Source organism: Cavia porcellus, unplaced genomic scaffold (assembly GCF_034190915.1).
Source record: "Cavia porcellus strain 051 isolate PalLab524CR breed Dunkin Hartley unplaced genomic scaffold, mCavPor4.1 scaffold_16, whole genome shotgun sequence".
In the NCBI taxonomy this organism is placed as follows: domain Eukaryota; kingdom Metazoa; phylum Chordata; class Mammalia; order Rodentia; family Caviidae; genus Cavia; species Cavia porcellus.
This window is the reverse complement of record NW_026947499.1, coordinates 6,508,973-6,528,784: the sequence shown is the minus strand read 5'-3', so window position 1 is coordinate 6,528,784 and position 19,812 is coordinate 6,508,973. Positions and strand designations below refer to the sequence as shown.

The 19,812-nt window shown below is 62.1% G+C and overlaps 1 protein-coding gene across 6 annotated transcripts in view; it reads right to left on the bottom strand.

Moving 5' to 3' along the window:
- Positions 1–514: 514 nt before the first annotated feature.
- Ncor2 (nuclear receptor corepressor 2) overlaps positions 515–19,812 on the bottom strand; it is a 119,443-nt gene continuing 100,145 nt past the window's right edge. For 2 of the 6 annotated variants that reach the window (XM_013154560.2, XM_013154583.2), the window contains exons 28-50: positions 19,638–19,740; positions 19,384–19,488; positions 19,138–19,241; positions 18,135–18,285; positions 17,104–17,244; positions 16,805–16,891; positions 16,161–16,456; positions 14,617–14,971; positions 13,533–13,754; positions 10,693–10,944; positions 10,071–10,223; positions 9,871–10,002; positions 9,584–9,797; positions 8,438–8,970; positions 7,363–7,506; positions 7,128–7,273; positions 6,705–6,898; positions 6,054–6,200; positions 5,755–5,900; positions 5,139–5,192; positions 2,540–2,770; positions 1,698–1,877; positions 515–1,550 (exon numbers count right to left, since the gene is read on the bottom strand). In XM_013154560.2, the coding sequence (XP_013010014.2) occupies positions 1,369–1,550; positions 1,698–1,877; positions 2,540–2,770; positions 5,139–5,192; positions 5,755–5,900; positions 6,054–6,200; positions 6,705–6,898; positions 7,128–7,273; positions 7,363–7,506; positions 8,438–8,970; positions 9,584–9,797; positions 9,871–10,002; positions 10,071–10,223; positions 10,693–10,944; positions 13,533–13,754; positions 14,617–14,971; positions 16,161–16,456; positions 16,805–16,891; positions 17,104–17,244; positions 18,135–18,285; positions 19,138–19,241; positions 19,384–19,488; positions 19,638–19,740 (4,272 nt within the window). In that variant the 3' untranslated portion in view covers positions 515–1,368. The remainder of the gene's footprint in view (positions 1,551–1,697; positions 1,878–2,539; positions 2,771–5,138; positions 5,193–5,754; positions 5,901–6,053; positions 6,201–6,704; positions 6,899–7,127; positions 7,274–7,362; positions 7,507–8,437; positions 8,971–9,583; positions 9,798–9,870; positions 10,003–10,070; positions 10,224–10,692; positions 10,945–13,532; positions 13,755–14,616; positions 14,972–16,160; positions 16,457–16,804; positions 16,892–17,103; positions 17,245–18,134; positions 18,286–19,137; positions 19,242–19,383; positions 19,489–19,637; positions 19,741–19,812) is intronic. The other 4 variants (XM_013154623.2, XM_013154628.2, XM_013154651.2 and 1 more) reach the window with 2 other exon arrangements.

Here is a 19,812-nt window from a genome sequence, read left to right as displayed (position 1 = left end):
GCAGGCAGCCGCACTCCACCCAAGCTGGCAGAGCCACATGCCTCTCCCGTGGTCTGGAGCAGGAGGGACAGCGGGGTGTGTCCCAGCCTCGGACACCACAGCGGAGTGATGTCCAACGTGCTTTGGGGGGGACCTGCCAGCTGGACACGCCCCCCGGGCACCACGGCAGGTGCTCCACGGGCTGTGACTGACACACTCACAGGAGCTGGCGCCTCACCTGGGTGTGTGCAACGCACCTCCCACAGTGGCTGCTGGGCACCTGACTGCAAGGACACTGCTGCTTCACCACTCGCGGCGGAAGGGCCCACTGGGCACCCTCACTGGGGCACACGTGTATGACACCCTCACTGTGTGTGAGAGCTGACTCGGCCCCGCAGCCGTGGACATTCCTATGTTCAGTGTGGCGTGGGGCCCCACCGCCCCTGGGGACACCCGCCCAGCAGCGGATGCCCGATGGGGTCCCCCTACACTGCCCACCCTCCTGGCGGCCAGCCCAGAACAGAAGAAAGCTCGGTGACCCGAGTATAATTTGCTTTAATTAGAACAACATGTGTAAATGACAGAGGGCCACCGCCGTGTGCAGGTGGCAGCCACAGAGGACGCGTCAGATTCGTTCTGCCCAGGAAGGTGGAGGGAGGAGGTGGGGCTCGCGAGCGGGTGGCCCTGGCCCCTCGGTCCTGTGGACGGCGGGATCGCTGCCCGACAGCTGCGCGCGACCCTGCAGGGTAAGCGGGTGGGAAGCGGAGCAGCAGTAATACTGGGACAGCCTTCCTTGTGTAAAACATCTGAATTAATTCATTGAAGGTATCAAAAATATACCCTGTAAACCAGTACACCACGTACACGCCTCTGCTTCCTGGCCGCGGCCTCGCACGGGGACATGTCCAGGGCCGCGGCCTCTGCCCACCCGGCCTGCCCCAGCTTCCAGCAGTCCTGTGGGCTTGGCCGGCCTGCAGGGCGAGACGTGAGCCCCAGGACCCAGGCGGGGCCTGTGTCCATCTGTCCAGAGCGTCTGTCCAGAGCATCGAGCGGGATGTGAGGCGGAAGGAGGGCGCGGGGGCCACTAGCTCGGATTAGACTTTGGTTCCAAATGCGTTAAGGGGGAGGCAGTGGTGTGGAAGTGCGTGGTCGCCCTGGTTTGGGTCCCTGGCCGCCCGGCCGTGCGCATGCGACCCCACATGCCCACCGTGCCTCTCCCCAGCCCGGCGCCCTCCCCCATCCCGAGCACCAGGTGAACGTCCCCTGAGAAAGGTCACTGCACAGGGCCAGCCCGGGTGGGGTCGTAGTTAAGGCTTTAGACAGGTGAGGGTGCCGGCTCCAGGCGACACGGGGGAGGGCGGACTCGGGACCCCTCCTCGGTGCTGGCGGTCACTCACTGTCGGACAGCGTCTCATACTGCGAGCACAGCAGCGGCTTGGGCTCCTCCTCCCAGGCGTGGTGGGCGCCAGCCAGAGGCCCACTGCCCGCGGCAAGGCCGGGCGGGGGTGGGGAGGCCGTGACGCCCGCCTGCAGCCGCATGATCAGGGGGTTGAAGGGGAAGGGCGTGGAGCCTGTGGGGAGGCGGTGGCAAAGTTCAGGTGACCCCCCCACTCCGGCCTTTGTGTGCAGTGGCCGCCGGCCCAGGGACATCACCATGCACACCCATGCACCTTGGTCCACGTCCCCAACCCGTTCTGCCCCCCACTGCCGGTGCCCACCTGCGGATGAGGGCCGGTCCTCCCATACGCGGTTGGTGAGCGGCGTCCGGTGATTGCAGTCCCCCTCCGAGTGCACTGAGGAGACGGAGGGCGGCCGGTCCCCCGACGCCAGGCCCGGGGCCGGGGACTTGGCTTTCCGGCTGCTGGGTCTGCCAGAGACCTTGGCCTTCCCACCACCGCCTGCAGGGAGGAGAGGGGACGGGGCTGTGGTGGATGGCGGCAGCGGCACCAATGCTGCAGGGGGCGGTGGGGAGGGTGGGCCGAGTCCTGCCACGGGAAGCCACTGCCACCTGGGCCCTCTGCTGAGGGTGACCAGATGGCTGGACCCAGCCTGGCGCTGGGAAAGGGGCCACAACCCCTGGCTGCCCTGCAGCTCTGAGGCCCTGAGGTCTTGATCCTCAGCGTGGCACCACGGACCTCGGCTGGGCCCTGCACACTGCCTAGGGATGGCATCGGGCCTGCTGGCCTGTGACCCTGTGCAACAGCCAGGACTCCAGGGCCAAGTCAGGCCCCACTAAGGGTCCAGCCTGAAGTGCCTGCTCAGCGGCAGCAGGGGCGCCAGGCACTGGCCGCTGCCACCCCACACCTAGTGCTTGTGGCACAGCTGGGTCCTCTCCCCCACCCAGTGACCCCGGGAGCCAGCCGGCGGCCGGGTCGGGGCAGGCCGGGGCGTGGGCAGCGGTATCAGCGTCTGCAGAAGCAGCGGCAGCGCTGGGGGAGGCGGACACCAGGTGTCGCCCAGCTCGGGATTAGCAAACTACAGAACCGCAAGCCGAAGCTGGAGGGTCAGAGGGCGCAGGAGCCAGGGTTAATGACACCGGGCGGGCGGGGCGGCCGCAGACCTGGCGAGGTGAGCGCGGGGTCGCTCCGTCCGTCAGCAGCGGCGGTTACGGGCATAGCGGCCGTGGGCAGGCTGGCACTGGCATTCAGAGGGTTAAAAGCATTGGCGCCGAGTGGCGGGGGCTCTTCCCACTGATCATATTTACCCATGAGCGCCTTTCTAATTATGGCCTCCAGCCCCATGCTGGTGCTGGTATGCTCCGGCACCGCCTGGCTTCTACAGGTCATAAGGCCTGGGATGGAGAGAGACAGACAGACAGACAGACAGACAACACACATGGGCCGGGCCAGATGCCAGAGGGGTACAGAGTAGGGAAAGAGGAGGGTGAAGGGGAGGGCAGGGGAGAGAAGGGAAGGGGGAGGGGAGAGAATACACAGTGAGCACATTTGGCAAAGCATCCATCTCTTCGTTTCCCTCCCCCTCGTCCTGCAGGGTGCTGGGGGCAGTGGGGGCTCCTCAGAAGCCCTGGGGGTTCCCGGGCAGCAGAGCTAGAGGAGGGAGACCCCCAGCCTCATTTCTTTTTTTTTTTTTGTCTTTTTCATTTTTATCGGTACCAGGGATCGAACTCATGACTGCCTGCTTGCAAGGCAGGTGCTTATGTCGCTGAGCTAAATCCCCAGCCCCGCCAGCCTCGTTTCTACCCTGCCATGGGAAGTCGGGAACCCCTGCCTGACTCCAGCCCCAGTGGCCTCAGGGCGGGGCAGAGGGAACCCCGGGGTGGCTGAGGCTTGTGTGGGCGGGACAGGGTCTGGGGTAGCGATGCAGCCCAGGGTCTGGGGTGGAGATGCAGCCCGGCTCCTCTGGGCGAGGGATGGACCGAGTGTTCCTGATGGCCCTAAGCTAAGCCTGCCTCTCCGCCCCCCATCCAGGAGCCAGAGGAGAAAGAGGTGCAGAGCCGGATGGGTTGGGGTTCACAGCCATGCAGTTAGTGCATGCGGGGACAGGGAAGAGCTAGAGACAGCTGACGCCACTCCGCCTGGCCCCGGCTGGCTTGGCCCTATGAGAAGGACAAAGTAGCGGACCAGTCCCTCGTGACGCCTCCTACCAGACCTGAGTGACCCTGCCAAGCTCCCCTTCTTGTTTCCCGGGCTCCCTTTCTCTCTGCTGTACGAAGCACCATGGGGCCTCTGCAAGACCTCTCCAGGCACTGGCTACCCGGAGGGATGCAGCTTTAGAACCTTGCAAGGAGGCCCCAGCCTGTCCTGCCTGCCCTCAGGTAGGATCTGAGGGAACTGACGCCTCTCCGCAGACAGCAGGAGCGCAAGTGTTTGCAAATCAGCTGCACCCTTCAAAGCTCCACTTCTGGGAGGCTGTGACCACCCAGGGCTGCACACTGCATGCTGCCCATGTCGCCTCCCATCAGCATCAGAAACAACCATGTTCATCAAGAAAAGCCAGCATTTCCAACACGGGTAAAGAACACAGTTAAAATCTGTACATCCAGCCACCACGGGCAAGCACGGGTGCCACAGTGTGACCACAGGCCCAGGGTCCGGCAGACCCGCTGCGGCTCCACCCTGAGCACCACAGAGGGGGCGCCTGAGTGCTGGTGTCCTTGTTTTGTTCATTAAACTGCTTTAACAAAAAAAAAAAAAAAAAAAAAATCAACTGGACGTGGCAGCACCCCTAAGAAGCCGAGGCAGGAGAACTCCAATCTGACCCCAGCTGGGGAACTAAGTCAGACCAGATCTCAAAATAAACACGACACAAGGCTAGGAAGGCAGCTCAGTGCGAAGGTCTAGGTTCAACCCCAGGCCCACAAAAAATAAACAGAAAACAAAAATCCAGTGTAATCCACACCCAGCCAGGGATTTAGCTCAGCCACACAGCGCTTGAGGTCGTGAGGTTGTGATTTCAATTCCCAGCACCAAACAAGAAAGAAAAAATTCAAAAATTTACATCCAAGTTTTGGCATGGATCTTCACTGCCGGGCGATGAGGTGGCCATGCCAAGGCCTGGGCCCATCCCGGAATGCTTTCTAATGTCCTGTCTCCCCTTTGCCCCTTGAGGCCCAGATGACCTCCTGTAAGGTCCAAAAGGCTGTCCCACGCTCGGCATGTTGCCTTGTGTTTAAGGTCCCTGATGCCCACCTGGGAGGCCGCTGACCCCCTCTGGCCGCAGCTTCCAGGAAGGACCAGTGTCCTGCACCACCAACTCTAGGGACAGACTGCACCAGCACCCCAACCCCATAGCACCCACAGTGTCATCCGCCTGGCCACAGGCCCCACTGCAAATGCCACCCGCTTCCTTCCTGGGGCAGCAGAAATACGAGGTGCCTCGGAGGCTGCGAAGCCTCACTTCTGGGCTTCTCCACGTGTCTGGGTTTCATGCCTGCCTCTTGCTGCATCTGCATTAGATGTGGCGAAACATAAAATGTGGTCCCCTGGCTACGCAGTTCTGCCCCAGATCCTAGGCAGCTTCGCTGTGCCCACCAGAGCCGCCGAGCCCGGCCCTGGTCTCGCTTGCACATGGTGTGTAGGCGGCTAGGGCTCTCCCTGCGGAGCGCACAGCTGGCCTTCCTGCTGCAGGCCCAGGGGCAGGGACTGTCCTTGAACCAGGACAGGCTGTTGTCCCGGGACAGCAGGGGTGGGCTTGGTTACCTGCTCCGGTGATGGCCGGCATGTTGAAGATCTCTGTCCCTGGCTGGCCAATATCTGCAGCGGGGACAGGGTGGGTGAGACCCAGGGCACAGTCCCTGAGCTAACCCACCACCCGTCCACGTGGGACACCTGGGTGACCTTGATCTGTCCCGACCCAGCACTGTTGTGTGTCTGGGGCTTTCGGCCCATCTGGTGACCCTGACCAACCCGCTCCCAGGGGTGCTGATGCTGCTGGTCTTGGGCCACCTTGCTGGGGAGGACACTCCCAGGGCCCAGGATCGGGGGAGCTGTGTTGTTTGCCCAGGCCACCCCACCACTGTGTCCAGGCTGTGCCCAATCATGGCCGGGCACTGTGCTAAGGATGGGTGTTCATAGCAAGCAACAGAGTGACGGGAGGGAAGCCCCGGGGCGAGGCCTGGCCCAGCACCTGGCCCCACGCCACATTGGCACAGCACTAGATGCTGACTCCACCATGGGAAGACTGTCAAAAGCCCCGAGCCACACAGGGTGGTGCACGCCTGTAATCCCAGCACTCCGGAGGCTGAGGCGGGAGGATCAGCTCGAGTTTGAGGCCAGCCCAGGCTGCACAGTGGCCTTGCCCATGCCAGAACCTTACTGTATTCCGGCTCGTTCCGGTTGTGAGTATTGAGCTTCTTGTTGATCTCCTGCTTCTTGGACTTGACCATGGCGGAGTTGCTCTCTGTCAACTTGCTGAAGAAGGCAGGTGGCTGACTGGTGTTGCCTGGAGACTTGGAGCCCATCCTGCCATGAGGATCAGACATCCCTGGTCAGCTCGCCCAGTGCTGACCGGGAAGTCGAGGAGCAGCCCACACACTCCCGTGGCAGAGTGCCCCAGAGGCCTGGCCTGGGAGGCTCTGCATGGGGTTGGGGGTGGGTGGGTGGTAGGTGCTGTACCTGGGCTCTGCCTGCTCCCCGTCCCGGTACAGCAGCGGGTACATGGCGCTCCGGGCGTGCCCTGGCTCCGACATGCTCTCCGGCGGAGACACGGGCTCAATGCCGTCCTCGCCACCCAGGACCAACGTCTTGCTGGGTTCTGGAGACCTGGGCGGAGAGGGTCCCAGGTGTGGTGAGAGTCTGGCCCTGCAGGAGCACCCCTTCACCCCACAGGGCCTTGCCCGTCCTTCCCCACCATTCCTTCCTGCCAGCAGAGGCAGGAAGACCGTGAGTTCAAACCCAGCCCCAGCAACTTGGTGGTTTAGTAACACTGACCACAAATTAAAAAGGGCTGGAGGTACCAATACTGCGCCACCCCAGCCACCCTTCCCGTAGGCACAGAGCTCAGCCCCACACACCCCAAACCCCTGCCTGCAGGCTACCTGCGGCAGGCACTACACACACGGAAGGGGAGGCTATGTCCCGGGGCAACGCGGTCCTGCGAAGGCCCCGAGCTCTTCACCTGTGGCACGGGGCAACACCGGGACCCCCTCGGTCACTGCTGTGGGCCTGCTCTCATGGATTCCCATCTCCCCCAGCCCCACCACCTTCCCCCACCCTGCCATACACCAGGCAGGCCTCGCCCTCTGCCTAGTGCCGCCCTGGGCTCACCTCTTGCCCCCCTCACTGTGTGGGGAGCCTCGGGCCGGGGTGTTGTGCTCAGGGTGCGGGAGGTAGAGGTCACTGGGTGGGCGGCGGAGGTCCAGCACTGGACAGCTGGCTCCAGGGAAGGAGTAGAGTGGGGCGGGCAGGGTCGTGCTGAGCTGCTGGGGGTGGTGGCGCGTGTAGTCCTGTGTGATGACCTCCTGTGGGCGAGGGCAAGGTCAGACATGGTTCCTGCAGCACAGCGGCCTCCACTGCAGGCTCCGTCAGGCTGGACCTGAGTGGCCTGCACCCCAAGGCCTGTGAAGGTTGGGGTGCCCTTGGAAGAGTGGGTCCCAGCGCCTACCTCTGGGCCCTCACCCACCCAGCCACCTGCCAGGACCAAGGGACCATGTGCACCCCACCCTCCCTGTGTGGGGGATGGGTAGTTACACTGATGTGCTGGGCCAGAGTGACCACCCGCTGGTGACCTTTCACCCCTGGGGCAGTCTGAAGCAGTGGACTGGACGCAGTCTGGCTCTCCGGCACTGGCCGCAGGTGCGGGAGGTGAGTGGCTTCCCCTCCGATCTTCCCGGGGCCTGTGGGAAGAGTGGGGAGAATGAGGGATGCCTGGTTCCCCAGTCCTCCTGAAGGGTCGTGGCTGTCCCTGACTAGTACAGGGGAGTACCTGGCGGTTTGTGCCGCAGCTCCCCCTCCAGGTGGCCCTTGTCCAGCTCCTCCAGGTGCTTGGGGAGCCCCTTGTCCTGAGTCAGGCTGGGGGAGCTCACTGGGCTGACAGGCTCCACACCTTCGGGGCTGTAGCCATGGTAACCTACAAGGGGCGGAGCCAGGATCAGAGGTAGGGTTGCACCAAGGGGCGGGGCTGTCCTTCCTGGCTATAACCACGGTTTCAAGTGGTAGGGCCAGGGCTGCCCTCCCAGGCTGTAGCCCTGTAACCTACAAGAGGTGGGCCAGAGCCAGGGCTGTGCCTAAGGGTCTGCCCTCCTGGGCTGGCTGGGGCTCTTGGATGGAGGGGGTGCAGATGAGACTGGGTGTGAACCCCTGTGAACCAGAGGGCTGGGAGCAGACAGAAAGGGCAAAGAAAGGGATCCGGCAGAGAGGCAAACCGATAGGCAGACAGACAGTGAGGCAGAGAGAAGGGATAGTCACAGATCTGGGGGGACAGAGACAGGGGGAGAGAGCAGGGGAGGAGGAGAACATTGCCTCCGGCCTGCCTGGACCCCTGCTCAGCATGGGGATGGGGGGCTGTGCTCCTCTCTGGGGGCAGGTGGCTGAGGACTGGAATCCCCAGGCTCTCTTGGGCAGGTTGGGGTTCCTGGCTCTTCCTGGACAGTGTGGGTGCTCCTTCCCTTCCCCGATTCCCTGCCTCTGTGTCCTCCAAATCCACACACAGCAACAGGCATAATCCACCACCCCACCCCACGCCCTCCCTGCTCCCTCAACAAAGGCGAAAAGGGGCAGATGGGAGGTGCAGCTGGAGTCCGAATCACAGATCCATTCACTAAAGGTAAAAAGCAAAAATCAAAAGACAAAAAGAAAAAAGAAAAGAAAAAAATCACGATCAAATGATGTGCAAATAATGAGGAGCCTGGGCCGGGGGGGTGCGGCCGGAGTCACCAGCACGTGCAGATTGACAGGGACCAAAACACCAGAACCAACGGAAGACGGGGGAAAATCAAAAGCAAAGGTCTGGAAGTATCTGTAGGCCACGAGAGGGGCAGGCGGCGGGCCGGGACTCTTACCATGGCGAGGGGAGCAGTCGGCCCGCGAACCTCCTTCTCGAGGCCCCTTATCGTGGGCAATTTGACGCGTGATTATCGCGTCTATGAAGGTGGCCGCTGTCAGGGTGGTCTTACCCAGAGAGCGGAGCTCCAGTTCCTGGATGGAAAAGGGTTTACTTTGAGTCTTTCCCCGGTGCGGGTCGGAGGCTGAGTTGGGCGGCGCCGGCGGGTCCGGGCTGGCGTGGTGGGGTGCGAGGCTCTTTGCTGGGGTGTGGGTGATGGCTGCGTGGCTGGAGCTGGGGGGCGCGAGGGGCCGGGGCTCGGAGCTCTTGCTGGGGGAGGAGGTAGGCTCTCGGGCCGGGGGCTTGGTGAGGAAGGCGTGGCCAGTGTCTGTGCGTGGCCGCTCTGTCCGGGTGCCCCGGGTGGACTCCTTGGGCAGCAGGACGGGTTCCATCAGGGTGGGGTAGACCCCATCCAGGGTGCTCCCCAGCGGGCAGTGGGTGGTGGGTGGGAATGTGGCGGCTAGGCGGATAGGAGAGGAGGTGGAGGTGGACCTGCGGGGAGGAGAACAGGGTCAGGCGGCTGCTGACCAGTGGGCTGCCCCTCGCTCCCATAGTCTCATTGAGAACCCCCTGCCTAGGCCTGAGAGGTGCCCAGATTCTCTGCTGCTCCCTGAGCACATCTGCCCCTACCTCTGACCTGCAAGGCTCACTGTCCCCATCCATCCAGGCACTTGGGAGCATCACCTCACTAGGTGCCAGGTCCTGCGGGGGCCCCCAAAATCTGGCAGCGAGTAGGACAAAGGAGAGCACTGCGCCTTGTGCATGCGCTCACAGACCCGTGAGGACAGCACCTGAGCACACTGACTGCTCCTGGCCACACGGCCACAGGCAGGGTCAGCGGAAGTGAGAAGGCCCAGCAGGGCAGACAGGAGGCCCCCCGGGCACAGGACAGAGGTCACCAGTACGCCCTTCTAGCTCCGCAGCCTCAGCTGCCCCACTCCCCTGCCCCTGTCCAGCCAGGCTCCTTCATCTAGCAGTTCACCCTCTGCCCAGCCAGCCATCTGGCAGTCACTCATCTACCCACCTCCCTGGGTACCCTCCTGCTTCTTCAACCCGCCCCACTCACCTACCACCCACCCAGCATCCACCCCCTACACCCACCCACCGTCCACCCCACCTCAGCACGGTGGGTGTGCTGGGCTCCACGGAGGTGATGAGGCCCTTCATGCCGGCGTTGTGCAGCACGCTGGGCCTCTGCTGAAGGGCGTCCTGGGTCCGGGGTGAGATGGGCGAGTGCTGGTGGGCATGGGTGTGGGTGGTCGGGCGGCTGCTGCTGCTCCCAGACCCGCTGCTGCCGCTGCCACTGCTCTGCTCTGTACCTGGGGACGGGCAGCTGGGTCAGGGGAGCGGAGCAGGTGTGGCTGCCGGCCCCAGGGCAGGAGTGACACCTACCAGGTCTCCAAATGGGTGCATGCTCCACGGTGGTGGTGGAGGTGAGGATGGACTTGTCCCGCTCCCTGTCCCGCTCCCGCTCCCGCTCCGATGAGGACACGGCAGTGGGTTTTGTCAAGTGCGAAGGGCCGCCTGGGGGACCAGAGCAGAGATTCAGCAAGATGCACGGCTCAGAGGTGAGGACCCCGGGGACAGGCAGCTACCTGGGGACAGCGGAGAGCTGCTGTGGCGGCTGCCAAAGGGCTGGGGTGCAGCAGGGAGGTAGGCAAGGCGCTCCATGGCGGCAGCAGGGGCACTGGGTGTCGGGGGCACCAGCACGGGCAGGTGTGGCACTTGGGACAGGTCGATGATGCCTGCAAGGGCACAGGAAACCAAAGCCATTGCTCCTGGGGGAGGCCTGGCTGCTGCCAGAGGGGCACTGCCAGCCACTGAGGGCGCCCTGGCCAGAGCCCGCCCAGGACCCTTTCCCAAGCTCAGCCCCAGCTGCCCCGCCCGGGTGAGGGCTCCCCTGGAGCTGCTGCTGTGCTACAGGGCATCTCACTCATGGGTGTCACCGATGGCCCTGAGGTGCCGGCCTGTTTGCAGAGTCCAGAAGGCGCCCTGACCACTTGGCGCCAAGTGGCACCAGCCCTGGGGGCCCAGGAGTCTCGTGCTCTGATGTGGACACCTACAGGCACCACAAGCCAGGAGCCAGCGGGAGCCACCCCAGGGCACACAGCACACAGGCCCACAGGCACCCGACCCTCAGCCCGCCTGGGTGCACTGAGGGGCGCTCACTGGGCACCTGCAGGCGACAGAGCCTGGCTTCCTCGCCACACTCACCTCGAGGGCCAGTGGCATAGTTGAGGGCCAGGGAGGACTCGCGGGGCGACAGGCCGCGGAGCATGTCGGCACGCTGTGCCATGGCGGTGGCAGCGCTGTGGTGCATCTGCTGCGACGTGATGTAGTCGTTGATGATGGTCTGTCGGTTCTCTAGGGCTGCTGTGTCGGGGTAGCCACGGATGAGGTATGGCGGGTACAGGTGTGGGTACGTGGGGTTGGGGGCCAGATGCCGGGGCAGGTAGTAGGCGGCTGCTGTGGGAGGGCAGGGTGTGAGGTCGGTGACCCTGGATCGGCCACAAGGCCACCGCCCCTGTCCTGAGCCTCCCACTTTATTTCGGGGTTTCTTCCCTCCGGGGTGAGACTGAAAATGCAATCAATGCTTCGACACACCCCGCTTCCCACGGTGGGGATGCAAGGCCACAGTCCACCCTCCATGAAGCCCATGGCCTCGCTGCTTCTGCAGCAGCTCTCGAGTCCTTCCAGAGGCTCTAACTGCACTGCCCTGGCTGAGAAGGCTCAGAAGGACCGAGTCCATGCAAAATGCTCTCCCGTGGTCTTTGGGACTCTGGAGGAGTCAGAAGTGTCACAGTGCCAGATCCAGCGAGCAGGGCAGCCGAGGATGCACTATGCATTTCTGTGAGCTGCCTTTTTGCTGGAGTCACTGGCAGCAGCACTCAAGTGCCTTTCTCATGACTCTTCATAAGGACACTCAGGAAAGAGCCCTCCGGGGCGGCGGGATGGGTGTGGCCCAAGGAAGGGACTGTGCAGGGACAAAATGGCAATGCGTCTTTTCCCATGATAAAAGCACTTTTTAAAATATCCTGCCAAACCCTAAATTCATTTGGAACTAGGAGAGACCTAGAATAGCAGAGGCGATCCTGGGCAACAAAGATAAGACACAGGCATCACAATCCCTGACTTGAAATTATACGTTAAAGCTACTTTGACAAGAACAGTGTGGCACTGGCCAAAAAACAGACCAGGGGCTGGGGATTTAGGTCAGCCGCATAAGCGCCTGCCTTGCAAGCAGGCAGTCGTGACTTTGATCCCGGTACCAATAAAAAGGAAAGAGACAACAACAACAACAACAACAACAACAACAACAAAACAGACCAAAGATCAACGAAATAGATCAGAAGACGTAGAGACAACTGCAGACACACTCGGCCACCTGGTCTTTGACAAAGGAGCCAACACATGCACTGGGAGACTAATAAACGGTGCTGGAAACACTGGCTCTACACATGCCCAGGATAGAACATGTCTTTCACCATGTACCAAGCTAAAATCAGAATGGCTCGAAGATCTTAGTTTTAAAACAAAAATCTGCTGGAAGACAGAGTAGGCAGAACTCTTGGAGACACTGGTGTAGGCAAAGACTTCATGAACAAAACCCCAATTGCACAGAACTCTCACAAAAATCAACCACTGAATCAACTCACCCTACTGAAAAGCTTTTGCACAGCAAGGAAAATCACCAACAGAGTGAAGAGACAACCCACAATGTGGGAGAAAATGTTTGCCAGCTGTTCCTCAGATCACTATTGAGAATACAGAAAGGACTCAAAAAAATCAGTCCTCCCAGATTTAAAGACCCAATCCAAAAATGGGCACCTGAGATGAACACACTTCTCAGATGAAGACACACAAACAGCAAACATGTGAAAAAAATGTTCACCATCACTGGTCATTTGAAAGACATAAATTAAAATAACCCTCACCCCAGAAAGAATGGCTACTATCAATAGGTCAACTAATAAATGCTGGATGGGCTGTGGGGAAAAAGGCAGCCTTCTCCACTGTTGGTGGGAGTGCAGACTGGTGCAGCCACTGCGGAAACCAGAGTGGGGTCCTCAAAAACCTAGGACTACAGGTCCCATTTGACCCAGCCATTCCCCTTTGGGTATCCTCCCAGGAGAATTAAAAAACATCACACCACAGTGATGTATGCGCACCCACGTGTACAGCAGCATGGTTTGTAATAGCCAGATCTTGGGAACAATCTAAATGCCCATCACTGAGGAATGGATAGAAAGATTCGGTACTGTTCCACAATGCAGTACTGCTCAGCCATAAAGAAGGGTACTGCAGATGCTTACAGGTAAATGGATGCAACCTGAGCCCATTAGTGGAATAAACCAGACACCCGTGTCAACACTGCACTGTCTCACTAAAATAAGAAGCTGAAACAGAACATATATAGATAGACTATTCACACACGTCTGTGTGTATATAAAAAAGGCAGTTATGCCACTGACTCCCTGAGTTTGCTGGAGGAAAGGCCTGTGCTGGTGTTCGGACAGCTGAGTGCAGACATCCTGAGCTCTGGATGAAGGATTGGGGCCCGTGCCACTGTTGCCCTGTTTCATACGTTTTGAAATTTCAGGTTTTTTTTTTTTCCTTTTCTTTTTTCTCGCTGAAATAAAATGGTCCGACCAAACGGAAGTGGAAGCTGGGTGGCAGGCGTGGGAGTGTCCCCAGCATTCACCGCACAGAGACTCTCCAGACGCAGGGACCGCGAAGCAGATCACTAACAAAACCGAGCAGTGCATCACTGTGAAAGACACAGGGGCCAGCGGGGGAGCTCAGGGGCATAAGTGGCTGCCTGGCAAGCACGAGGTCCTGAGTTTGAGTCCTGGTACAACAAGACACAGACAGACCCCATCTGGTTTGACACACACACGAGCGCTCAGCTGATGTGCCGCATCCCTCAGGACTCTGTGGAGTCCTGCAGGAAAAGGCAATCATCACTAAGACTGTCTCCCGAATCCTGCTCCAAGCCTACCGGGGTGGGGGAGGCCCCCTGCCTGGAACCAGGCCGCAGTGCCCTGGCCAGTCACCTGCATCCAGTGGGATCCCCCGGGAGATGGAGGCGGGGTCGAAGGCCAGTGGGATGTGGCTGCGGTAGAGGTCCACGCCGCTCACGCCACGCAGCAGGTGCTCGTAGGGGGACATGGGGTGCGGGGGGTGCTCAGGCACCGTGCTATGGGGGGACCGGGCGACCTCACGGGGCGTGGACGTCAGCTTCCGATCCTGCGATGTCTTACTGGACAGGAGGCTGGCTGTGGGGACAGACCCAGGCAGGCTCAGCAGGCCGGGGCGATGCCGGGCTCCCGGGTTCCCTCCCCTCCCTCCCGTTTCCCCATCTGCTCTCTCTGCTCCTTAGGAAGCTCACGCACCACTCACTCAGCCACTCAGTGACAGCAGCAGTGTGCAGTGCTCAGCTGGGCTGGGGCCACCCCAGGGCACCAAACAGACAAAACCCTCGAGTCCCACGGAGACAACATCAAGGTCAGAGACAGTAAACACACGGGATTTCAGTGATAAATGTGCCCAAGGAAAACTTAAAACATCACAGGATGCGCCCAGGGCTGGGCAGCAGATGGGGGTGTGTCTGTCTGTCCATCCTACGTCACCAAGGCAGTGACAGAGACAATAGGGCTGAAAAGGGCCAGTGAATTCCCAATGTGCAAGGCGGGGTCGACACAGGTGTTGGGCTGACGTTGGGGTGCCTGGGGGAAGGGGCGGGGCGTCCAAAGCCTGCGGGCACCAGGATTGGACAGAGGCATCCTGGAGAGGCGGAGCAGGTGCCCAGGCCGTGGTTATTATTAGTATTTTATCTAGGTATAAAGTTGCTGGAAAGAAAGGAAGGGAGGCTCAGCATCATTTAAGTTCCTCAGTCTTGGGGATTGAACCCAGGACCTTCACATGGAGCCGCACCCTCAGCTCTTTCAAGAGTGTCATGCTAAGTTGCCCAGGCTGGGCTTGAACCCACAATCTTGCCTCAGCTTCCCAGAGAGCTGGGATACCCAGCACGCACCATCACACTTTTAAAAACATCTGGGAGCGGCAGGAAGCTGAAGGGCTGGGATTGAGCCGCAGGGGGCGCTGTTCCTGCCTTTGACACGCCGGTTGCCCACTCACCCTCCTGCAGGCGTGGTGTGGGCTCCCGCGTGGTGACGGGTGAGCCTCGTGGCAGGTGGCTGGCAAAGGCAGCAGCATGGTCCTCGTAGGTCAGTGGGCTCTGCCTGGGTTTCCCCAGCTCAGGCACCACGACGGGTGCTCCGCGGGTGATGGAGCCCCCCGAGCCTCCAGCGGCACCTGGCCGGCCCTTGAGGTTCTCCTCATAGCAGGCGCGCTCCAGCACGCGGGCGTCGGCCACCACATCGAGCGGGAGCACAGGTGGGAAGGTGCGGCCAGGGCTGCCAATGATGGAGCGGACGTCGTGCTTCTTGGAGCTGGCGGAGGATGTGCCAGTGTCGTACTTCAGCGGCGTTCCCTGGGGGTCAGGGTCATGGTGAGGCAGGAGCACCCCGTCACATGGCAGTGTGCTAGGGGGCCCCCAGAGGGCCGACGGCAGAGGCAGAGCCCCCGGCCAGGAAGTGGTCACAGGGCTGTGCCCCGGGTCCTGCGTGTGCTGCCCGTTCTCTGCCTCCCAGCGTCCTGAGCTGGGCAGCCTGGCCCTGCCTCGTCCTTCCTGTTCTGGAGCCTCTACCAGGGACTGAATCCACTGGAACAGTGAGGCAGGTCCCTTCTCTCCTTTGAGTCACAGCAACAGCAAGGTGACAGCCACAAGCCTGCAGATGCCTCCCCAGCCACACTGGCCCAGCTGCCCTTGCTGCCTGTAACACAGGAGTGACACGCTACTACCCCCAGGGCAGGGGAGCAGACCCTGCCGACACCAAGAGGGACACACTGCCCCGACCCAGAGCTGCTGCAGGGTCACCCTGTGGGGCAGTGCTGGCCCTGTGGGCACTGACCGTCCCGTGCAGTGGCACCCACCGGGCGGCTCCTTAGGGAATCCTACAGCAGAGCCCGGCTCCCTGACCCGGGCCTTGGCCTTGGGCACCGAGTTTGGGGCTGGGCTTGGAGTGTGCTGGCTCTGGAGGCCGAGTCCTGGGCACTGTGGTGCACTGAGCAGCCAGGCTGCCCAGGAGGACGTCTCACCACTGCCACTGCCACTGTCCATCTCTGGCAGCACAGGGACATTGTGCTGCCACCTTCAAGAGGAGATGGCCTGTCCTTTCCAGGGAATGCATAGTGTCCTCCCGGCCTGCTCAGAGCATGGTGTACACAGCCCACGGCTGCATCACAGCCTGGCTGAGAGCCCACCTCTCCCAGCACGTGGCCGCTTGTGCTGAGCAGCTAGGAGCTCCTGCCCAGACCCTCAGGCTCCCTCTTCTTCTTCCCCTTGGGCTACCTCTGCCACAGGCAGAGCAGTGCCCCCCAGGGGGTTCTCCTCCCGTGGTAACAGGCCCCTACCACATGGGTCTGGGGAATAGGGTGCCCCCTGCAGGTGGGGGAAGTGGGCCCTGAGGACAGGTGGCGCACACTTAGGGTGATTGCATAGCCCATCAGGAGTTGCTGTGTGGCCCTAAGCCGGTACAGTGGGGACAAGGAAAGACCCCCACCATCAGCGTGTGGGCTGTATTGGAGGACGGAGCCCCATGTGGGTGACGGCACCCTACCTGGGTGATGGAGCCTTCCTTGAGCGGCCGCGGCGCCAGGGGCAGTTCAGGCGTGTGCCGCAGCTCCTCCCGTGGAATTTCGTGGATGGAGCGGCCGGCCTCCTTCACCGTGGCCACCAGGCCCTCGTGGGCCGGCTTCAGCTTCAGGGGGCCCAGGGCATCCAGGGGCCGGCCCTTGTAGGCCTCAGCCAGGTCCCTTGGAGGCGGCGGAGGCGGCGGGGAGCCCTCCCGCTTCAGCAGCTTGGCCTCACGCCGCAGGTAGTCCTCCTGGGCCTCCACGTAGGAGCGCGGTGTCCCTGTGGGCAGCAGTTGGGTGGCACTGACCCCGCTTCCTCACTGCCTGGCTGCCCCAGGCCAGAACCTCTGCCAGGGACCTGGGCCTGCTGCCCCTCCCACCCCACGGCCCTGGCTCAGCACAAGTGGCAGTTGCTCCGAGTAGCAGCGGGGCACTGGAGGTACGGAGCCAGCCCAGGCAGCTGCCCGCTACCTACAGGCACCGGCCCAGCGAGGTCCCGTCCCTCGACGCTGCCAGGGGGCGCCCTGCCTTACCATCTCTCTGCATCACACCTGCCCCCCTTTCCACCCACACTCGAGCACTGTGCCTCCCATCCAGGGTCCCCAGCCAGCAATGCGGGAGGTGGCACCTTGCGTGATGGAGCCGCGCAGGTGGTGCTGCTCTTTGAGGTGGTGCGGGCTGTGGTGCTCGGGTGGGATGGCACGGCCCATGAGACCTGGCAGGAGAGCACAGCGTTGTGGCTCAGCTGAGGACAACTCCAGCGCCCATCATGGGTGAAGGCAGCACAGGACCCAGCAAGCCAGTGTCCACCATCCCCAGAGGAACCGACCATCCCACTTCCTCCCTCCAGGGGGCGCTGAGGACCCAGGGCGGATGGGGAATGGAGGGGACCGCAGGGAGGGAGACGGTGGGCAGGGAGGTGCCCACCCTCGATGCCGGCCGATGCCAGGGCCCTGCCCACACGGCCCTCCATCATGTCGTAGGTTCGCTTGGGTGCAGCAGGCTCATGGGCGGGTCCCGAGCTGCTCCTGCCGTCCTCCTTGGAGCACTGAGACACCTGCATGGCACCTGCAACCACATAGCAGAGTGAGGGCCTGGCCCACGATGCACAGGGACGCCAGATCCTGGCTCAGGGGCCGTCAGGTGGGGGACTCCCCGGGGCCTTCTCCTCCTGTGTGCCCAAGTCCGGTATTGGAAAGCAGCCTGGGAGCCGCAGCTGGCCCAAGGCCGAGCTCTTGCTTGGTTCCTGGCCTGAGCGCTGTCTGAACGCAGGGGCCCAGTGGGTGGGACACGGCTAAGCTGCCCAGGGATTTCTCCGTGGAATCAGAGACCTGGTGTGAACGGAGTCCCCACATTGTTGCGGCCCTGACACCCCACGGCAGCCCCAAGAGGAGCATGGCCCCAGTGACAGCCATTGCAAAGGTGACAGCTTCGAGACTGCCACGTCCTGAGGGGCCATTTCACCTGGGATTTCAGGACGCAGGCCAAATGCCCACTCTGCTGGCTGCTGGGGGCCCAACCCCACTTCCTCAGCAGGAAAGGGGACCACAGGTACAGGAAATGGGCACAAGGCCACTGAGCTCACAGCTGCCAACACTGAGGCAAGCTCACTTCTTCTGCCTGATCCCCTCCCCTGCCCTGGGGCTGCCCAGATCTGGAACCCAGACCCAGGCTGACAGACTGCAGCCTGTTTGCATCCCACAGGGACAACACAGTCACCACTGCTCACACCATGTCCCGTGCAGAAGGCCACCACCGTCTCTGTGCCTCTGTCTCCTCCTCCTCGTGGGCTCACATACCCGACCTGGCTCAGGAATGGCCGCCACCCCAGCCAGGAACCCCAAGGCCTCCTTTCTGACAGCTGAGGTGCACTGGTCCTGATGGCTAAGTGAGCTGGGGACAGGGTCTGCCTTAAGTCCCCATAAATGGCACAGGAGCCCAGTGCTCCCTGCACTCACCCTCATAGGACAGCACATGGCCCTTCTTGCCCTCGTAGATGACGTGGCCCTTGGGCAGGCTGTCCTCACGGGCACGGTCCAGGCGGCTGGGGCTCTCCTCGCCCACGATCCTGGTGATGGTACCTTTGTACAGCACATCAGCCGGCGTGCCCTGCAGGGGGACCAGCACCCCTTGTCAGGGGGGAGCGTGAGCAGGGAGCCTGCCAGCCCGCAGCCCCACAGGGAGGGACTGCTCCAGTTCCACCCCCAGAGCAGCCTCCAGGCAGACACCGTCCTGAGGCGCACTTCAGAAGGGAAACTGGAGTGCAGGGAGGGCCGAGGGACTGGTCTGGCTCTTGAGGGCCAGAGCTGTGACCCTGTCCCTGCCCCTGCCAGGGCTTTCACTGTTAATGGTGTCAGCCACATGTGGGGACTTCACATCACACACTCTGGTTCTCCCAAACCAGGACCAGAGCCCTGTAGGGATCAGCACTAAAACAGCCCTCACTGAGCTTCGGCCTTGACACTGGGGCCTCTGCTAGGGCGCCCCTAGCCGGGACCCTCTAATCCCCCAAACTGTGCCACTAGCTGTGCCCTGTGTCCCCGAACACTGAGACCTCCCAACACTGAGAGCACACTATCAGGAGCTGGATCCAAGCTGAACACATGTGGTCACATGGTGTGGTGCGGTGTGGCCTCGCGCCAGTGACTTCCCTGGCAGCCTGTACCCGCCCCCAGTACCACACCCCCGGGCCTCGGCTTGCACCCTTGTACAATGGAGACTCGACTCCGAGTCCCCGAGGCCCGAAGTACCTCTGCCCCTTCTCTGACCTCAGGAGCGCAGGCTGATGTGGGCCCCTGCGTGGTCACCCTCCCACTGGCTCCACAGACACAGAACTTAATGGATGCCGCTGCAGCTGTTCCCTCCAAAATCACCCTGCTCAGTCACCAAAGTTTGTGCCATGCCGGGCACAGCATGGGACAGTGCCAGCCCTGCCCACTGCCTGCAGGGCCAGGTACCTACGTGGGTGATGGAGCCGCGGTAGGTGCCGGGGCTCTCAGGAGGTGCCCGTGTGCTGGGGATGCCCCGTGTGATGCTGCCGCCGGGCACAGAGCCCAGAGCTGTCCCTGGAAGACACACGGTGAGGGTATCAGGGCCTGCATCCCTCCCCATGCCTCGGGCCTGAGCCACCCGCAGACCCTGCTCAGGTCCCCAGGGATGACAGCTGGGGCAGGTGTGGGGCCAGGCACAGAGGGGCTCGAGCCTCACCTTGAAGCACAGATGTCTCCTGGGCCGTGGGCATGCCCAGGCTCTCGGAGGCCCCGGTCTGAGCCCGAGGGGACAGCTGCTCCTGCTTCACGGCACTGAAGGGCGCTGAGGGCGGCAGCAAGAGGGTTGAGTCTATGCCCCAGGGCCCCATCCACCACAAAAGCTGGGGCTCCCGCTGCACCCCACTCTACCCCTACCCCCAGCATGGGCAGCCAGAGTCCAGTAGGACCCTGAGTCTGGGCCCAAGTCCTTACCCAGCTTCTTGGGGTCCATGGCGAGGGGCAGCCCCATGGTGACGGGGCCTACTGGGGCCTTGGCGTGCTCGGAGAAGGGGCCATGCAGCTGGACCGACACTCCCTAGGGGCAAAGGTGGGTCACAGCGGCTTCGAGGGCCCAGGCTCTGGTCCCGGCTGGGGGAGCCAGCAGCCT